The sequence below is a fragment of the Monomorium pharaonis genome, chromosome 4 (genome assembly GCF_013373865.1).
Source record: "Monomorium pharaonis isolate MP-MQ-018 chromosome 4, ASM1337386v2, whole genome shotgun sequence".
NCBI classification, from domain to species: Eukaryota; Metazoa; Arthropoda; class Insecta; order Hymenoptera; family Formicidae; genus Monomorium; species Monomorium pharaonis.
The window spans coordinates 17,463,894-17,485,652 of record NC_050470.1 but is presented as its reverse complement, the minus strand read 5'-3'; the positions used below and the strand labels follow the sequence as shown (position 1 = coordinate 17,485,652).

Below are 21,759 nucleotides of genomic sequence, written 5' to 3'. Positions count from 1 at the left end.
TGTCCGTTTCGCTCTGTGCGCATTTGGTCTGTGTCCGTTTGTTACTGTGTCCGTTTGTTACTGTGTCCGTTTATTACTGTGTCCGTTTGGTCTGTGTCCGTTTGTTACTGTGTCCGTTTCACTCAGCTTGCTGTGTCCGTTTATTACTGTGCGCATCTGGGACGCTCCCATATGTATATTATCAAACCTATTATTGACAAAATACATAGCGATATGTTTCCTGTTTTGATCCGCACAACTACATATTTTTATATTTAAATAATGTATTTCTTAAGTAAATTTAAAGATAATTTATTATTTGGGCTGCTAGTTTTACATACATTTCTAGTTACAAAAGTCACCTAGCATATGTGTAAATCATGCAATATATAAAGGCAGTTATAAATTTATAAATATAATTTATAAAGACGTATCATATTAAAACTAATTTTATATTACAGGATTCTGCTAATTATTCTTACATCATTCGGACAACTGTTCTTCTTAAAATTTAAAAGAACGTAAAGAATAACTGAAGTTTATAAAAGCTGAAGAAATTTTCACAAGGATTAGAACAGGTAAGAATGAATTATAGCCATTATATGTTTTTAGAATAAAACCCAGCAAATTAGAGATGGGAATAATCAAATGTTCCTTCTCAAGTTCCACTTTTGTGCACATTTCCAGATAATCATACGCACATCCACTGGTCATTCTTAAATTATTCTATAAATAAAAATATCTTATTTTGTCTTTCGTCTCATATATGCCTATTTTGTAGTCTTTCGTCTTATACATGCCTCAATTTACAAACAATTAAGTTAGAGAATCAAAAATATAAATAAAAATTCGGAATGTTATTATTGTGAATGTATGAAGAGAATTGTATTAATTAGAATAAATTATTTCGGGAACAGAGTATTTAAATACTTACTTTTTAGTTTTTAATGTAACTAAAAGCTTTATCAGTATATTTCTGAGGCGTATATCTGGCTGACACAAAATGCATGACAGTTACTAAATGACTAAGACCTACAGATAATCCTTGACATTCATAAACATATTTCCTATATTACAGCCTGCGACCACATCATCGGCAGGTTAGTTGAGTGATATTAGTCTGTATACTTTGTTGTAATTGTTTCAGATCAGATTTCAGGCTTTTTATTTATTTCAGTAATCTAAAAAAGATAGTTGTACGATACCTTTAAGAGCCACACAGTTGCAATACAATATTAAAATAAAATTATAACATTTGTCATTATTCTCTTACCTAGCCTGCCATAAGATAATGCCATAAAATAACATACTTGAAGAACTAGGAAGTACACCTTTAGATAATCATTTTGATATGAATTGCTCTGTCAATTCTCTATACATATAATGGTTCGCTGAGCTAAAAGAGGGATGAACTTTGGTGAATTTTTTATCAATAGCATACATCAGCTTACAAGAAAGAGAATTTTGGTGTAACAGCCAACAATTTTTTAATAATGTATTAATAAAATTTCTTACTGTTTCTCTTTAAAATTCGAATAATAAATATGATAATAATGATATGATAATCTCATCAAATTGCTTGTTCTTTATTAAATCTTTTGTAAAGGTTTTCTCGGAACAAGTTAGATTGTAATAGATACTTTCTCACACAAAAAATAAATTGTTCACTTCATCCTATAACTTTTTAAGTAAAATTATGTTATTTGATACCTTCAAGGTCCACATATTCTGTTCGGCACACTGTAAATTCCAAGCTGTGAGGTTGATCTCTCTTTTACATCTTTCTTTCCTTACTCGTCTACTCTTCTACTTTACGCTCAAATAGTGTTTCTTCCTCTCTTGCTTTTAATATAACTAAAAATAAAACATAACACAAAGTATTCATCTTATCTCAGAATACTTACTCCATACAAAAAAATAAAAATTTTGTGAGACTTATCTGATTATACAATCCATAGTGTTAGACTAAACTTTAAATTAAGCACAGCCGTATTTTCCTTCACAATAAAATATGCAAATTATGCATAAAACTGAAAACTGACTCGCTACTAACCTCGCGCACATCATCATGTTGCGGCGTTGCGCGTGCAGACGCGTGCACTGGCGTGCAAAATAGTGAGATGCGTACATGCGCATGACAGTTCATTCGTACCAATCCGAATATTCTAAATACGTATTTAATATTCTATATATGTTTAGTGTATTGGTGAGCGTTATATAATATTATTTATTACTTTCTTTTTACAGAAAACTGAACTCAAATGGAAGCGCTTGCACTCTCATGTCACTATCATGTCCTGACAATTTCGGATTTTATAAAACTATAGGAGATGTTGTGATTGACATTGAGATTGTGATTGACATCTGGAGCAGAGCTATAATTTTGTTTAACATTACGTGAAGTTTATTTAATGTTTTTCTCTTATTTTCCCTCGTTTTTTGTTTTTAAAAGTTATTTTTAAAATATTTTACTAATAATCATAAAGTATAATATGTATATATTTGTTTAGATATAAGCTTATTTTGTTGATAAATATGTGTTAAATATATTAAGAAGTTTATTAAAAAGACTATTTTTAATGTTACCTTTTCCCTTCATAATTATATCTATTCTTTATAATTTTAGCACTTATAATTTCCAGGAAGTCAAATTCTTAAATTAATTTTACATAAAACAACGAAATTGCATTCAAAGAGTATTTTTTGTTTTATGTGAAATTAATTTAAGTACTTGACCTCCTGGGAATTATGTGCTAAAATATATACATGTACATATCCCACACAGCACACTTTATCCTAGGTGTAAGGGTTACCCCACCCAAGCGCCCCCTTTCCGTACTACTTGGGCGCTACTGAGCGTTTTGGCAGGACTAGCGCTGTGACGTCACGCCGCGTCGTGATTGGTCGGAAAAGAGCGCGCAAGCGAGGCACCGAAAAAGGGGGAGTAGGGCTGCTTCGTGTTCAACTGAGGTGACGACGACGTTGTCGCATTGGAAGCGAGAAGCATCGGCATTAAGATTTTCGGTAAGCGGTCGCGGCCGTTAGCTAGTGCCTGCGCTCGCGTGAATAAGTGTACGGGACAATCCAAACGGTGTATCTTTCGTCGGAATAAATCTCGTATTTAGTTACAAGGAAAGTACGTGTTTCCTTGATAACCTATCCCAAGCCATCCTTACAGTCTCAGAAGTGGGATCGCCCCCATTTCTCTCAGCGTACCGTTTTTCGTTTTTTTTTTCTCTGGAAAATCGAAAGTGCGGTCGTTACGATCAAGTAAAATCAAGTGTTAGTAAGTGCCATTGCAACACGTGGAAACCGGCGGAACGTGCGTGATAGCCGCCATATTACAGAGACGCCGGTAGAACTTTCTCGAAGGACGCCGATAGATCTTTCTCGAAGGACGCCGGTAGAACTTTCTCCAAGAAAACCGATAGAACTCTCTTCTCGAAGGACGCTAATAGATCTCTCTCGAAGATCGTTACATCGCATAAAAGCCGGTAAAATCTCCTTTTCGAAGGACGCCGGTAGAACTTTTTCGAAGGACGCCATATTACATGGAAACTGGTGGAATTTTCCCAAGAGACGCTACGATACACAAAGGTATATAGAACTCGCTCGAGTCTAGAATATCAGTGAAATAACAGTGTCACGTCATACAAACATGCCAAAAGATACGAAAAGTCAACGCCAAAAATTAGAAGAGTTAACTCTTCCGCAGTTACAAAAGAAACTGCAGGAATATAATATCAGGCCTGTGCCAAACACTAGAAGCAAGTGTATAACATCTCTATTACATTACCTAGAGGAGAAGAGCCCAGTGACGGACTTTCTAATGGACTTACCAGTCTCGCAAGAGGCAGGGGATGAGGCAAATAGCCCAGCAGCTTCAGCTCAAATATTTGAAGCAAACACGCAACAAGACAAGGCAACGACTAGCCAGACACAACAGGTCAGTACGTCGCCTGATTATTTTAAGAATGTAACCCCTGAACTACTGCCTCAATTTTGTGCTTCGATGCAAGAACAGATGCAGAGATACCAAGAGACTGTCAATCAATTGATGATGGCTCTTACCATTGGGCAAAGGCCCACTCAAGTTCACTCCCAGTATGACACACCTGTGTCCACACCTCATGAAGTGAATAATCATGAAACATTTTCTGCAGCGACAGGAAATGCAGTCAAGTTCCTTGGCACTCAGATCTCTCACTACGGAGGAACCGAGGAAGAAGATGTGGATCTCTGGCTGGAGAAGATTGAAAGCGTGGCCAGAATTCATGGTTTTTCACACATTGTGATGTTAGCGGCGGCTACTTCTAAGCTAACAAAAATAGCCAGAAAGTGGTTCGACATGAGTTCAGGAGAAATCAACACGTCTTGGTCATCCTTCAAGAAGGAGATAACTGATCGTTTCAGAAGAAAAGTCCTGTTTAACGAAGTGATGCAACGTGTCAATGCCAGGAAGTGGAACTTCACAAAAGAAAGTTTCCAGGAATACGCCATGGATAAGATTGCTTTAATGAGGAATCTTAAGCTGTCTGATGAAGATGCGATACAACTGCTGATAAAAGGAATAGGCAGTTTCGCTTTAAGGACCACCGCAGCTGCTCTAAGAATTACCTCCCTCAATCAATTTTTAAGGGAGATGCACAACATCACAGCCGCTTGTGTCGATACAAGCAAAAAGTCACCTACAGTCAAACACAAGTTTGACAAAACTAAAGAAGCTGATAATCATCATCCCACGGGGAAGGATCAAAAATTGGATCAACACAAATCAACCAAGGAACCATTCTGTACGTTCTGCCACAGGAAAAACCACGTCAAGGAGGAATGTTTCAAGCTAAAAAAGAAGGAAGCTGAAAAGAAGCCCCAACCACAACAGCCAGCTGCAGTGTCGGCCGTCGACGAGTCCCAGGACAACTTCGAAGATACGGTAGCTTTAGTATCGACAGAACAGAGTAGGAGAATTTTTACTAACAATTCAGTTGTAACTATTTCTTCGATTAATGGAAAAAATTGCGCAATCCCAGCGTTAATAGATACAGGGAGTCCGATCTCCTTTATTAATTTCGAATATTTTAATCTCTTTTTTGATACGTCAGTCATAATTAATGATACAGAAAAGGCATATAAAGCCATCAACGGTGAACCAATTCTGATTACCGGTACAATAACTACATTCATTGTCTTAAATTCTTTTCCGGAATTTAAAGCTAAAATAACTTTTCATATCTTAAATGAAAATAAGTTTGCAAACCAATTGATTTTAGGAAGAGATTTCCTAACTCATAATAAAATCTCCTGTCTATTCGATTTTTCTAACAGAGAACAAAAAAATAAAATTAAACTTTTCTCGGAAATAGCCGCAACTGACGTAATTGAAGATACGTCTGATAGCTTAAAAAACATGTTATCAAATATCGAAATTGATTTTGATAATTCCATTAAGGAACAATTGTTCGATACAATTACAAGCATCGAACAAACAGAAGTGGTTCCCGACGATGACAATTATTTCGTTAAAATTAGGCTTAAGGACGAGTCAATTTACAGATATAGTCCAAGAAAATTCGCATGGAAAGAGAGATCCGAAATTAAAGAAATAATTGACGATCTTCTTAAAAGAAACATAATTAAGAAAAGCGTTTCCGAATACTGCGCTAGAATAGTCACGGTTAAAAAGAAAAACGGCAAATTAAGATTATGCGTAGATTTGCGCCCACTGAATGAAAGGGTATACAAACAAAAATACCCGTTTCCGGTAATTGAAGATTGTCTTACCAGAATTTCTGACAAAAGAGTCTTTACACTTTTAGACCTCAAGGACGGTTTTTACAATATTAAAATTCATCCTGGTTATACTAAATTTTTTGCTTTTGCAACCCCTGATGGGCAATATGAATTTAACAGGTTGCCTTTTGGTTACTGCGAGGCGCCTGCCGAATTTGAAAAAAGACTTTTGAGAATCTTACAATCTTTAATTACCGAAAACAAAATTATTGTCTATATGGACGACATTTTAATTCCGACTCACACTGCGAGTGAAAATTTAGAAATTTTAAGAGAAGTACTTCTACTCCTTAAAAAATACAACTTTTGCATAAATTATAATAAATGCTCGTTTCTAAAAACATCAATTGAATTCTTAGGTTATATAATTTCGCCGACAGGTGTCACACTCAGTCCAAGACACACGAAAGCGATAACTAATTTCCCGGTTCCCAAGAAAATACTTGAATTACAGAGATTCCTAGGTCTCGCTAGTTATTTCCGTAGATTCGTTAAAAATTTTTCGATTAAAGCTAAACCGTTGCAAAATCTTTTGAGGAAAAATACCAAATTTAATTTTGACAATAACTGTCTATTAGCTTTTAATTTACTTAAAAAAGAGTTAACGTCTTTACCAAGTTTGTATTTATATAACCCCAAGTTCGAAACTGAACTACACACAGATGCTAGTGCAATGGCAATCGCCGCCATATTGTTGCAAAAACAGCCTTCAGGGCTCTGGGCTCCTACCTCATATTATAGCCAGTCCACTAATAAAGCGGAAATGAATTATCACTCGTTTGAATTGGAAATGTTGGCCATAGTTAAGGCCATAGAAAGATTTCATATATATCTATATGGACTACAATTTACGGTTGTAACCGATTGTCATGCACTAGTATTTGCTATAAATAAGAGTAATTTAAACCCGAGAATAGCCAGATGGACTCTCAAGTTACAGGATTATACATTTAAAATCAAACACAGAGGAGGCAATCAAATGGCTCACGTAGATGCCTTAAGCAGAATAGTTACTTTCGTAGGATCATCATCTATTGAAGAACAATTACAATACGCTCAATTACAAGACACAAAAATTAAAACCTTAGCCGAAGAGTTAACACAAAATGAAAACGAACATTTCCAACTATTTGATGGACTCGTTTACAAAAAAAACACGTCCACTCCACTTTTTGTAGTACCTGAACAAATGATTAACAACGTGATTAAACATTACCATGACGACATGGCACATTGCGGGTTTGATAAAACGGTTTACGGTATTTCCGCGCATTATTGGTTTCCCGCGCTTAAAAAGAAAGTTAAAAATTATATTAATAACTGCATAGTTTGTTTAGTAAACAACTCATCGTCTAATTCTAGAGAAGGTGATTTACAAATAACTGAATCTCCATCTTTTCCATACGAAATTGTTCACGTTGATCATTGCGGTCCTTTTAAAGAATCCTCGGATGGAACAAAACACATACTCATCTTAGTAGATGCTTTTTCTAGATTTACTAATTTCTTTCCGGTCAAGTCTACTAATTCAAAAGAAACGATAAAAAACTTGTCGTATATTTTTAACGATAGAGGAAACCCCTCCATTTTAGTGTCTGATAGGGGGACAGCTTTCACTTCGGTAGAATTTTCAGAATTTTTAAAATCTCGTGGTATTAAACATCGACTAATCGCTGTTGCAGCCCCATGGGCAAACGGCCTAGTAGAACGAATCAACAGATTCCTGAAATCTTGTCTTAGAAAAGTCGTAGAAGATCAGTTAATTTGGAACGACTGCCTGGATAAAATACAATATGTAATAAACAATACTTATCATTCAACCTTAAAGTCAACTCCGGCAAAACTCTTATTTGGCTACGACCAAAGAAATCATGCCGATTCAAAATTAACTCAAATTTTACGAAGAATCGTTAACGACGAAATAAACATAAATACTGAAAGAGAACAAACGCGTAAAATTGCGGTAGACGCTACAAACAAACTCAAGGAATATAACAAACTATATTATGATCAAAAGCACAAAAAACCGTCGAAATATAAATCCGGTGATTTCGTTCTAATTAGAGATTCTTCTCTTAAACCCGGCGAAGACAATAAATTTAAAGCCAAGTACAAAGGGCCATATTTGGTCTCCAAAGTTCTTAACAAGAACCGTTATGTTATACAGGATATTCCAGGGTTTAATATTACACAGAAACCATACAACTCGATTTTGTCACCCGATCGCATAAAACCGTGGATAAAGCCTATAGAAAATAATACCTAAATATAATTGAATAAGAAAAAGACTACTATAGTTTAAGCATAATGTATAAAAAAAAAAAAAAAAAAAAAAAAACAACCAAAGACTGTATTACTAAAAACTCTAACTGCCAAAGCTACTTAAGTTACTATAAGTTTTCATTCCTATTGCGTCTTTAATATAAACATTCTATATTTGTATTTCTAATATTTTACTTTACAAATAGATCTTCCATTGTTATATATCCATAGTTTTAAGATTAAAAGTTTATTCATTGATCTCAAATGTTATATGATTACTAGATTAAAGAATACTAATAGTTTTTAGTTTCAGAAATTGTACGTTTATATCGTTCAACCAGATTATATAAATATATGATATTTCTCTGTATTCGGGACGAATACATTCGTCAGGAATGGCCGAAGCTGTAAGGGTTACCCCACCCAAGCGCCCCCTTTCCGTACTACTTGGGCGCTACTGAGCGTTTTGGCAGGACTAGCGCTGTGACGTCACGCCGCGTCGTGATTGGTCGGAAAAGAGCGCGCAAGCGAGGCACCGAAAAAGGGGGAGTAGGGCTGCTTCGTGTTCAACTGAGGTGACGACGACGTTGTCGCATTGGAAGCGAGAAGCATCGGCATTAAGATTTTCGGTAAGCGGTCGCGGCCGTTAGCTAGTGCCTGCGCTCGCGTGAATAAGTGTACGGGACAATCCAAACGGTGTATCTTTCGTCGGAATAAATCTCGTATTTAGTTACAAGGAAAGTACGTGTTTCCTTGATAACCTATCCCAAGCCATCCTTACATAGGGATGTCCCTGGGATGTAATTTTGGGATATCGCAATATCCTTGGATATCCGTGGACCGTCTGCGATATCCGAGGGATATCCAAGGGATGCACAAATGTCCACCGATTTGACATCCTGTAGATATCTCAAACGATATCCAGAGGATGTCCAAAGGATTTCCTGAGATATCGTAATATACCCTAGTGAAAAAATTTGTCAGAATAAAAAAAATTTTTTTCAGGATTTCTGATAAATATTTCGATTTTTTATAATTGAAACGTTTCTCGGAAAAACTTTAAAAATAAAAAATTTTGATTAATTAAAAAAATTTTTGAATATTTCTAAGTATTTTTGAGAGTTTCTAAGAATTGAAAAAAACTTGAATAAAAAATAAAAAATTCTAATTATTTTTACGGCAATTTTGTAAGAGAAAGAAGACTATAATATAACATGTTTTAGCCAAGCCGTCGTACCTGTTAAAGCATGTTTAATAGTTTAATATCTCTATACCTGAAAAAACGATCACCCATCCAAGTGTCAAGCCTCGCCGATGTCGCTTGACTTCGAAGACCGTACGCATTCTAACGCTTTGTGGTGATCCATAAACACTTCTTGTTTATGAATTCATATTTGTTATAGATCATTACAATAGATGTTGTTAGAAGGATAAAACATGTATAGTTAACTTATATTTTTATAAATAAATATGAAGTTTTACAATTTTTTTTACTTTTTTTACTATTTTTATATATGCGTGCAAAATAGTATGTAGACTAACTTATTAAAAAATCTGTTTTTGCTCTGTTTGTATAATATAAAAAAATTTTTTTAATGTCATTTTTTATAATTTTTTAGTATATGTGGCATATTATTAATATGCCACATTGTTTCCATAAGTGTATTTTCTTTATGTTCTGACGTTTTAATCTACGTTTCTTAAAGATTTAATTTACACTTCTGTCACTCTTTTGTTACATTATAATTAACTTTCCCTTTACATTTGATTTATGCTCCATTAATTGTAGAGATAAAAAAGATATGATGGGATATTATTTGGATGTAATAGGATATCGTAAGATATTAATGAATATCTTACAATATTTTATAATATTTTAAGATATTTTTTGGGATATCGAAATATATTAATAAGATATCATATGATATCTTAAAATATTTTACGATATTTTAAGATATTTTTGTAGGATATCCCGGGAGCTACTCATTGAGATATCCGTGGGATCGCCTTTGTCTGTCTGGGATAATTTGGGATATCCTCAGGATAAAGTGTGCTGTGTGGGATATAACAACACTGTATTTTTTATAACAGCAATATAATAGTTCATATTGCCATTACAAAACATCTCGGTTATGGTTATCTAACAGTTCAGTTCTATGTTATATTTGTGTTATATAACTACAACATCACATGAGTGGGAAATTATAACTAACAGGAATGTTACATGTAACGTTCATGTAATATTATCTGTTACATTCCGTTTTATTGCAGCAATGTAATGGTTATATATTGGTGTTTGCTGGGTATGGACCGGCAATTGCCTACAGTTTGTGTATAGAAAACGGTGTCCAGAAGAGGTGCGAGAGAGAAACAGACTTTTTAGTACTTCTTTCTCTAAAGTTACCGGAAATAACTATCGCGCATGTCAGCATTAAAGACCTATAATCAAAGATGCGCCAATGGCCCCCCACTATGATTGCTATCCACCATCTTGTACCCATACGGAGACTGGATGGGGGCTGCTTTGAGTATATATACATGGAGGAGGAATTGCTATGGTTTCATGTAGACCGAAAGTTGTCCAAGATCTGTGCGAGAGAGAAAGGTATATCATGATATTTGCTTTCTCTGCGCATGCGTTAATATCATTATCTGCACCGCAGTTTCAACACTTCTTGTGCACTTCTTGTGCACTTTTGTACTTATTTACGGATTGTATGTGTGTGTAAAACATACAATGCCAGCCATTGTACATATAGGGTGCGTTCTTAAATTCGCAACGATGCAGCCTGATACATCCAGGTGCGTTCTTAAATTCGCAATGATGCAGCCTGATACATCCGGTTGCATAATTTAGCTGTTCTTAATTTATGGTTGCGCACACTAATTGATATTTAAGTTAATCTTAGCCGTTTTTAAATTCGAGTTGCAAGCAGAACTGTCGAAGTTGCTTGCAATTTTTAGCATCCCAGTTCAAGAAACTGCTGAAAGTTAAAGGGTGAAAGCATATGCGATGTAAACTAACTCAGAGTATTTTAGATTAAGCGAACATAACAGTGGCCAAAAATCGGCATGTTGATTATGATTTAGACGGATCTTATTATTGCGCGGATATTCAATAGTAAATATAAAGTAATAATTAAGGAATTATGTCTATTAACAATTATAAATAGTATTAATATATGTGTAATAATAACAATAATAATAATAAAAGTAATAATAATAGTAATATAATTATGTATAGTAATTTACATTTAGTAAATGTAATTATCCTATATAATAGCAAAAATATGTTGACAATGAGCTCATATTGGATAAACATTGCTTATATATTGGGACAGCATTGCCCAATGTTTTTTTTAATATTTCCGGAAGTAACGCTAAAATTGGTTATAAAATATTGATTCCAAATTAGAATTCAATTAATGTCCAATATGAAAAATTAATTCAACATTGACCAAGCGTTGAACCAATATTGAACTAATTGCTGCTTAAAAACTGGCTATATAAGATGAAGCGTCCACTTTATAATATTGAATATTATTGGGAATATTCCCAGTGAATACATTTTATAGCGGCAATATAACATGGAAGTTACATGTAATTTAACATTGTTATCTTATGATATGTAGGTGCTATATGACATGGAAATAACCTGTTACGTAATATTTGTTATACGCAAGTGATATAGCTGTTATACATCCCCAGATAGCCAAATAAAGGCAATGTGTTATTATTTTGCTGTCACTTATTCCCTATTAATTTTATCAAACTAAAGCCAAGGTGTTTCTTCAAACTGTCTGTTGTTCTGACATCATGTAAAATTCTACATTAGAATTCAACAAACTGACGGCAAGTTGTCAATATGCATGCACAATTGCTGTCAATGTGACAAATTTATTATTTCTCAATGCATGCACTTATAATTATATAAACTCATGAAGGTCATTTGCTCTCCTAATGTTAACTTCGTTCCACGTTAAATTACAACGACAGCAAATTGTGGGCAAGTTCACAACATACATGCAGTACATTAATTTGCCCGATATGCTTAATCTCGCTTGGCTATCTGGGTCGTTTTGGCGTTACAGTTATTCAACAAAAATTGTATAATCGTAACATAACACGTTCGTATCAATGTTATTACGGAACGATGCGTCGTAGTTGACTCAGAAATCAGACATTATAACATTCTAAATGACAGATCTATTTAATAATAAAAAAAATTATTATAAAGATAATGTTTTAAAAAATAACGGTTTGTCTACAATTACTGCGCACAAAAAATGCACAAAATCTAAATTCATCATGAGCTGAACAAAAACAGAATAATAAATGTATACTATTCAATTTTTCTTAGAATTATGATCTATATAGTTAACCATCTGATTAATCATTTGAACGCTTCAAAGATTAATGCTAAATAGATCGCAATTTCTATCAAATTATTAAGGTTATGGAAAAAGATAAATTTAACAATGAAATTAATAAGTAAATAAATTAATGCTATTTATTTTTAATGTTTTGCAAAATTTAATTGCTTTTATAAAAAATAATATAGTTGCGTCAGTTTATAACATATAGGTATATGTAGACAATAACAAGTACTCATATCGATGAGTCAAATTGGTGTAGCAGGTAGAGTACAAGGTTCGTCATCCTAAGGTCCCGGGTTCAAACCCAGCAGCGGCAAGTAAGAATAAAATAAAAAATAACATAATTTAAATTTAATTAATTAATGAAAATTTATCCTAAATTTCGTATGTGCTGTTGATAAAAATAATTAAAAAAAAATGAAATTTTTATTTTATTTTATTTTTCTTTGTAACTGTTGTGTAACGGTTAGATAACATGTAATTATAACATGTTGTATTGCTGAGTCGGAAATTGTAATTTACATGTAAGTTACGTGTAATTTCAGAGTAACGTAACCTGTTATATTCGGTTACATTGCTGTTACACTGCTACTATATTACTGTGTTCACTGGGTTGTCTTTACTTTAATTCTCAATATTGCGTCAATGTTTTTTGCTACTAGAATAAATGTTTATTAAATATAATTGAAACATTACAATAATTGTTGTAAATCCTTTTTAATTTATAAATTAAATATCTATTTATATATAGATGGATATTGCTAAAATAGGAGCAATAAGAGATTTTCTCACAATAGCTACATCTCAATTATTTTTTGAAGAGTCTTCATCTTCTGATGAATACGAGGATGTTATGCCATTATTTGTAAATATTATTTAGCTTTATTATTTAAAATTATAATCAATAAACAAATAATAATAACAACATTAGTAGTAACAATAATAATAATCCTTTATAGTCAATATTTAATACAAGTTTCTTAAATTTTTAGTTACAAAAAAGAAACATATTAAAAGTACTTAATTTTGATAAACTATGTCTTTCCATGGACGATCTTACTTTTCGAAAACTTTTCAAGTAATTTTAGTTAAAATTATTTATTTTTACTTTTTAGTATTAGTATATAAGTTTAGTATATAGTAGTAATTTCTTAATTTTTATTCAGTAATATATATTTTTTATTTAAATATTAATAGAAATTTCGTACACGCACACACACAAAAACAAACAATGTTATATTTATTACATTTTACAATATTTATATAATGTACAAATAGTAAACTGGAAATTTTTTTAATGCAGATTCTACGAAATGAAGTACACATGCAACGAGTACAAAGAAGACTAAACATTAATGATAGACGTCCAACTGTTTCAACAGATAAAGCTTTATTGTTGACATTATAGATTCTTGCTAATCAAGATTCATTTCGAGAGGCTGGGAATATATTTGATATTTCAAAAGGAAACAGCCATTAAATTTTCATGAATATTATTCACATAATTGTAGAATTAGCTGAGGTTTATTTAAAATGGCCATCTATAAAGCAATTAAATATTATAAAAGAAGAATTTAACAATATTAGAGGAAATAATTCATTTTCTAATGTAATTGGAGTACTTGATGCAAAACACATTGCTATTCCAGCCCCGAAAGAAGATCGGCAAAGTTACATTAATCGAAAAGCATTCTATTCAGTTAATTTACAAGCTATATGTGACAGTAATGCAATTTTTTTAGATGTTTTTGCCGGTTGGCCTGGTTCGTCTCATGACAGCCGCGTTTGGCGTAACAGTCCAATTTCTGATTTTTTGGAACAACCAAATGTGATACCAAATAATACATGCATATTATAGCGGACTCAGCATATCCCTTAAAATTATATCTAATGTGCCCTTTTCGAGATAATCATCACTTAACCCAAGCACAGAAAAATTTTAATACTAAACTTTCTGTAAAACGATCAGTGATAGAACGTGCGTTTGGATTACTAACAGCACGTTTTCGAAGATTGAAATTTTTGAATATGAGCAACTTGCAAGAAATCCCTAATGTTATCATAGCTTGTTGTGTTTTACACAACATTTGCATAAAGTATAATGATTTATGGGAAAATTATGAGTACTTCGATATGGCTGTCGATGATGATGAGTATTTCTTTGATGACCCAGATGATACCACTGAAGCTCATGAGAAACGAAATGTTATTTTACATTCCCTAATGTGATAACTGCACATGTAAATTTATTTGAATAATTACCCAGTCGAAAATGCAAATTGAATCGACGTCTAATCAACGTCGATTCGACTTGCCATTTCTGCTTGGGTAGGTATTTATTTTACTTACCTTTTTTATATAAAAAATAAAGATGTTTCAATAATTATAAGCGTTTATTAATAAATAAAATGTTGGAATATGTATTTTTATTTTGTTTATTTTTCTGTATTTGTTTATTTTGTATAGAATTTTTAGTATAATAAAACATTTATTATATTACATTTAATGTTTTGATACAAAATTCTTTCTATAAATAGTAATTCTGATATACTTAACATATTTTATTATTCGTTGTAATATAAAATTAATTATTATTGCATATATAAAAATTGCATTAACATGTATGTATATGGTATCGCCAATAACCATATTTAAGACAAAAAAAAATATATATTTTATTACAAACAATAAACGAAGTTTTTATTATAAATACAAAAATATAATAAAAAGTAACGACTATTAATACAAGTATTAATATTTTGTATTACTGCATTCACCTGTCTTATTGTCTGTTATAATCTGTTATACTCAACAAATACAGAGTAATCTCATAAATAGACATCCTGCAGTTAAGTATTACTGAATCTGTTAAAGTTGGTTTTAACAAAATATCTTACTGTAGTTAAAACAAAAATTTTCTCGTGTTTTTTTTATAATATATATATCAACCGTTAATGCTTGCATGACTGTTTTAATGCGTTTTTATTTTTAAGCAACAAAAAAGATATTAAAAAAATTTTTACTTACGGACTAAACATTAAATTACATTTATAACACAAACTTTGTACACGCTGTAACACTTACTTTAATATTAAACAGTTTTTAATTTTATAAAAACGTTAAAATAAACATTTGTTTTGGTATCTGACCAAACTCCATAATTTGTACCTCAAGTCCATGTCTATCATTTATATCTCGTATAGTATTTGCTTTTTTATAACACAATAAAAGAATACTACAACAGAAATATTTTAGTAAATATATTGTATACAGAAATATATTGTAGATATTTTAATGATCATGTAATATGTTGAATTCTTATCATTATCTTCAATTCCTCTTCACGTCTTTGTCTTATTTTTAATTATTATTGTCTTCCTTCTTATTGCATAAAGATTTTATTATATACGCAGTCACCTACGTACATAAGTGCTTTATTTTGTAACTCTTTCAAAGCTTTTTTTTCCTGTCATTGATCTATTTTTGTTTGAAGATTCCTATCCAATATTTCAACCATTTTCTCATTTACCGAAAGTCGTTTTTTCTTAATTCGTACTGTACTTTCATTAGTAGATGAAGAATCATCTGTATAATCATCAATAAATTGTGCATTTTCAACTTCAACTGTATCTGAATCTAACTCATCTCCATTTTCTTTGTTTTCTGCTGAAGCCAATTCTATGTCATTTTTCTTTCTTTTTTGAGTTGCAGTAAATGTACTTGCCAAATGTGTTTTTGGTGGATTCACATTTTTCTTTTCTCCATAAACTTCATCAAAACGGTCAAAATATGGTCATTTTATTGAAGATTCTCCAGTCTTTTTTCGTCTTTTATCTGCATTTCTTCTGTAGGTAACCATAAGATTTTTAAATTTTGTTTTTAAGCCATGTATCCCTTTTTCTTTGCACTCCGTATAACCATTACTAATCATTAACTGAAGAATTTCATTCCAATATTTATCAACATGAGATTTAGGATCCTGAAACTTTTTTTCGCGTTTGAAACGTTCTTTGATGAAAAACCACGTTTTTTTGGGTAGCCATTGAACATCATCTAAAGCCGACGGAGTATATATAAATGAGGTGGATAAACTAGATTCACTACATTCAGGAAACTGTGTTTCAGTGCAAGTATTGTTTTTATTTTTATCAATATAGATAAATTCATCCATTTCATCATTTTTACATTTTATATTCATTTTCAGTGAAAGCATTTCTTTCCAATCTTCTTTCAATGTAGTATCTAGAAAATTGTTTATAATTTATTATTTTACTTATTTTATAACTTAAAAATTAAATATATTATTTTCTATACCATTATGCATTCGGAGAAACATGTTTGCTGTTATTAACTCTTTATATTTGTATTTTCCACCAGTAATATCCATTTCTATTAAGGTACCTTTATCTAAGATTGGTGAATAAGAAATATCTCTTTGTTTTAATAGCATCTCATGATAATCCTTACTTAGTGTTGTATCTGAAAATTATGTTTGTATATTATACAATAAAATATTTTTACATTGTTATATGCTGCTTTCCATTTATGTTAAAGAGAAACTGAGTCACTCTGTAAGGGTGCGTTCAGATTTCTCACCCGAGTGTCCTCAGGTGTAGTTTTATCCTTGTTTAACATTCAGTAAATAACAAAGATAAAATGATACCTGGACACACTCGGGTGGGGAATCTGAACGCAGCCTAATGTGAGTATTTTATACTCACATGGCACCATTACTCAGTGATTTAAAGAAACATGCGAGTGATCATGTTTATTTTAATGACAAAGTTATCGCAATACATAGTCTCACTTTTAAAGTAAATATGCAAGACTCAGTAAAGCACGCAGATTTGAAATCGCTCAGATTGTGGGTATAAACTCAGTTCAATCTCATTTATGAGAATGCAAAAGGAATGTGCATTCAACTAAGTTATGACGTCACAAGTGAGAATTATTTGAGTTCTGATGAAAAGCAGCTATAGTTTCATTTTTCTTTCTAAAATTTTTCAGTTTTCCATTAGTATAAACTATAAAATACTGAACGATATTCACAAATAATACTTTCAACTGTGATATTATTTTAGCTTTATTATTAACAATTATAATCATTAACAGTATTCCCATTATATATATATATATATATATATATATATATATATATATATTTAATCAAAATAATTTTGATAATTAATTAATTACACTAAAATACATATATTAAGTATATACACGGATATTAATGTTTAGACATGCCAATAGCTAATTCGGAATATTTCTCTTTCACATTGGAAAAAAAAGAATACACTCTGAATTAATGCAATTTTTGTTCACACATCTACATAACAAATTATTAATAATAATTTACCGATATTCGTAAAAATAGTTTCTATTATACAATAGGTTAACTTTATACTAATTTAATATATTATACTTACCATTGCAAAATCGCTCGTACATTTTTGTTGATACAATGTCTTTAATAATTGGCCATGGTTCATTTGCAAAATCAACTTCAATTAATGACATTTTATTGTTTGATTTTTTAGACTAAAATAAACGTGTTTACACTTAACACTCACAATAATGCACAATAAGATGCATTCAGCTACATCTGTTGAGAATTTAAGAAAGCAACTGTGCAACAGATGTATCTAGCTACATCCGTTGCGAATTTAAGAACGCAACCATAGCGTTTGACGCATGCGCAGAGAGAGCAGGTATCATGATATACCTTTCTCTCTCGCACAGATCTTGGACACACTTTCAGTGCTGGCATTCCTCCTCCATGTATATATACTCAAAGGGGGGCTGGGGCCGGGGGCTGAGGTCTGGGGCTGGGGTCTGGAGTAGTGGAGATAGTAAACAATGCGAGCCTGCTCCAAGTTGTACGCAGCCATATAACAGATGCAAATTTAATTTTTCTTGGTCTTCCTGAGTGTATCGTCAAAATATAGTGACCCTAGAGTGCAGAGATTGAATTACCTTATAATTTCTGACACATATTCCTTTAACCTATACTGCTCAACACAGAGCACTCTCCCCTCTTCCTCGCCCAGCGTGGGTACGCAATGGCGGATAAACCATGTGACTCAAGTGACCAATCAAAATTGTGTTCGCCATTGGCGAATCTTTGATTAAAGGTCTTTAGTCAGCACACATGCATACATATGTATATACATATATATACACACACATAAGTTAAAACACGTGACCAAAACGTATCCAATTATTGGATTTCAATGTATAATATGTAGCATGCGCGAAATATATTTCCGGTCTCTTTAGAGAGAGAAGTATGGACACGGTTTCGCTTGGTATTGCCAGTCCATATCTATAAGGTCTATGTGGCTCTGGCACACTAGACACGATAAGCGACGAGCGATGAGCGATATCCAATAAGAGTTCTGCTTTTTCCAACATGGCGATGAAATGTTCGAAAATGTAGAGCTCTCATTGGATATCGCTCATCGCTCGTCGCGTCTAGAGATACTATAGCCGGTATTCATAGTCAAATCTTATTTCAAGATCGTCTCAAGCAATGTCTTAAGATGCTAATACGGCTCTGTGATTGGTTGATGGCATCTTAAGACAGTACTTAAGATGATCTTAAATATAAGATCCGACTATGAATACCGGCCTATAACAGAGATTCGCCAATGTGCCGTCTTGTGGTAAAACCGGATATCGGATATGACGTTTTCGATGGCGGTTTATTTTGATTGTAAATGCAAGAATTATATATATATATTTTTTTTTATTTGTAGTTATTGATATTTAATAATCGTGAACAAAATAAATATTAAAATACAATATATTTAAAAAAAAGGTTTAGGCATATTTCATTAATTTTCCCATGTAAGGTTAAGTAATATAAATTGATTGTTAAGAAATTATATATTATTATATATAAATACATATTATGTTTATATACACATTATGTATTATAAATATAATTTAAGCATTGTATTAAGACTCGTAGAAAAATATGTGCAACCTCAGGTTTCTCTGATTTTATATTCTATTTGGTAGACACGTAGACACTCTGTTTTCTTTTGACAGGTGACAGGTTAGGTCGGCTAGGCTTTCTCTGTCAGTTATATCTATCTTTCTCTCTCATACTTCCGGTTATACCCCAAGCGACGGGAGTCAATCAGAAATCGTTAACGTATTGGCGAATCTCTGTTATAGTATCTCTAATCGCGTCTAGTGTGCCAGAGCCATTATGGCTCTCGCAAACTAGATAAGCGACGAGCGATGAGCGATACCCAGTGAACACATTTTATAGCGGCAATATAACATGGAAGTTACATGTAATTTAACATTGTTATTCTTGTGATATGTAGGTGCTATATGACATGGAAATAACCTGTTACGTAATATTTGTTATACGTAAGTGATATAGCTGTGTTATACATCGTTTTGGCGTTACAGTTATTCAACAAAAATTGTATAATCGTAACATAACACGTTCGTATCAATGTTATTACGGAATGATGCGTCGTAGTTGACTCAGAAATCAGACAACATTATAACACCCTGAATGACAGATCTATTTGATAATAAAAAAAATTATTATAAGATAATGTTTTCAAAAATAACGGTTTGTTTACAATTACTGCGCACAAAAAATGCACAAAATCTAAATTCATTATGTGCTGAACAAAAACAGAATAATAAATGTATACTATTCAATTTTTCTTAGAATTATGATCTATATACCCACATAGCACATGATATCATTAGAAAATCCTGTACTCATACTGTGAACATACGTACCGTATATACCCAGTGAACACAGTAATATAGTAGCAGTGTAACAGCAATGTAACCGAATATAACAGGTTACGTTACTCTGAAATCACACGTAACTTACATCCCAGACAGCACAGGATATACTATGGATATCCGTTTTATGTCCATTTCTTGTCCTGATGTCCATGGACCTTATAAGGATATCCATAGGATATACATTTGTGGACATTGAAGGGATATTCTAAAATGGATCACTTTGTATGTCCATATGGTATCCTTATTTGTACTCGCTCCGCCAACACCATCTGCATGCACAAGTGAACTAAAAAGCAATATGGCCGTAGTAATGGTTAGGTTTTCGTTGGTTATCGGCATGTTTTACACAGTCAGGTAAGAATTCTAAAAATTTTCAGAAATTATAAGTTACGAGAGCAGCAAAGAATCTTATTGTGTGCCGTTAGCTTTGCCTCTGCCTGATTGATCAATTTGCTAATATATTCCACCACAAATTCTCCTTTAACAAGAATGATGATGATGCTCAACTGACGCTCACTTGCTCGTAGGCTCTGACCTATGTACGTAAACAGAACGGTTACGTGTACACGGTAGCAGCGACGAATTCTAGACGTATAATTACAGATGGTAATAGACGACGGCGAAGTGTACGCGGATTACGACGAAGGTCTCGATAAAAAACAGCAACGAGATTAGAGATTGCAGCAACGGGAACAATCAGAGCCTACGAGCTAGCAAGCGTCGACTGAGCACCATCATTTTCGTTAAAGACGAGTTTGTGATGGAATATATTGGCGAATTGATCAACCAGGTAGAGGCAAAGCCAATGGCACACAATAAGATTTTATACAGTCTACTCTGTAGCCTATGTATATATGTATATACATATATATGTGTGTATGTGTGTGTATAAACATAAAATTTAATTTCTGTTATAGTTGACGAGTCACAATCATTTGTTGCCTAGATGAGATCACTTGCATGCTGCAGTCATTGTCTGCAATATAAAGAATATTTGTTCCACTGTAATCGTTAAACAATGGATACACACTATATATATATGTTGTGATAATTACAAAATACTTTAAGCTGATTGTTTAATTAATATTATACGTATGATACTTATTTAATTAAAATTGTTTAATGTATAATTTATCGAAAGAATAATATAATTTCTAAAATAAATATTTATATTTATATATTTTATTCTGTTTTTACCTTTTTATTTAATGTAAAATTTAATTTTGAATGCCGCTTTTTATCGGCAAGGACGTCCATAGAACGTCCATCGGACATATTTTACGGATATAGCATGTCCACCAGTTTCATAAACCAATATCCCATGGACGTCTATAGAATGTCCAAAGGACGTAAAACGGATGTCCTGTGGATATCCGTTAAGGACGTCTTATGGATGTCGTATGGATATCCGTGTGCTGTCTGGGATCTAAGTTACAATTTCCGACTCAGCAATATAACATGTTATAATTACATGTTATCTAACCGTTACACAACAGTTACAAAGAAAAATAAAATAAAATAAAAATTTCATTTTTTAAAAATTATTTTTATCAACAGCACATACTAAATT

At 32.4% G+C, this 21,759-nt stretch overlaps 1 protein-coding gene and 2 long non-coding RNA genes across 3 annotated transcripts; 2 read left to right on the top strand and 1 right to left on the bottom strand.

The window, feature by feature from the left end:
• Positions 1 to 418: 418 nt before the first annotated feature.
• Positions 419 to 2,388, top strand: LOC118645239. Its single transcript, XR_004963011.1, has 2 exons — positions 419 to 557; positions 2,227 to 2,388. It is a non-coding gene; the product is annotated as an uncharacterized LOC118645239 (long non-coding RNA).
• Positions 2,389 to 12,954: 10,566 nt separating this feature from the next.
• Positions 12,955 to 15,393, top strand: LOC118645168. The gene is made up of 2 exons (XR_004962969.1): positions 12,955 to 13,272; positions 13,711 to 15,393. It is a non-coding gene; the product is annotated as an uncharacterized LOC118645168 (long non-coding RNA).
• A 371-nt stretch (positions 15,394 to 15,764) lies between these two features.
• Positions 15,765 to 18,004, bottom strand: LOC118645167. The gene is made up of 3 exons (XM_036285751.1): positions 17,837 to 18,004; positions 16,722 to 16,886; positions 15,765 to 16,649 (listed from the first exon to the last, which is right to left on the bottom strand). Exons 1-3 carry the CDS (start codon positions 17,925 to 17,927, stop codon positions 16,201 to 16,203), a joined length of 705 nt encoding a protein of 234 aa, XP_036141644.1. The 5' UTR covers positions 17,928 to 18,004; the 3' UTR covers positions 15,765 to 16,200.
• Positions 18,005 to 21,759: the final 3,755 nt, after the last annotated feature.

Coding starts and splice junctions, on each gene's coding strand:
- LOC118645167 (XM_036285751.1), bottom strand. CDS start 17,927: ATGTCATTAATTGAAGTTGATTTTGCAAATGAACCATGGCCAATTATT. Junction 16,887..17,836: donor GTACGAGCGATTTTGCAATG/GTAAGTATAATA, acceptor CATAATTTTCAG/ATACAACACTAAGTAAGGAT. Junction 16,650..16,721: donor GTTTCTCCGAATGCATAATG/GTATAGAAAATA, acceptor ACAATTTTCTAG/ATACTACATTGAAAGAAGAT.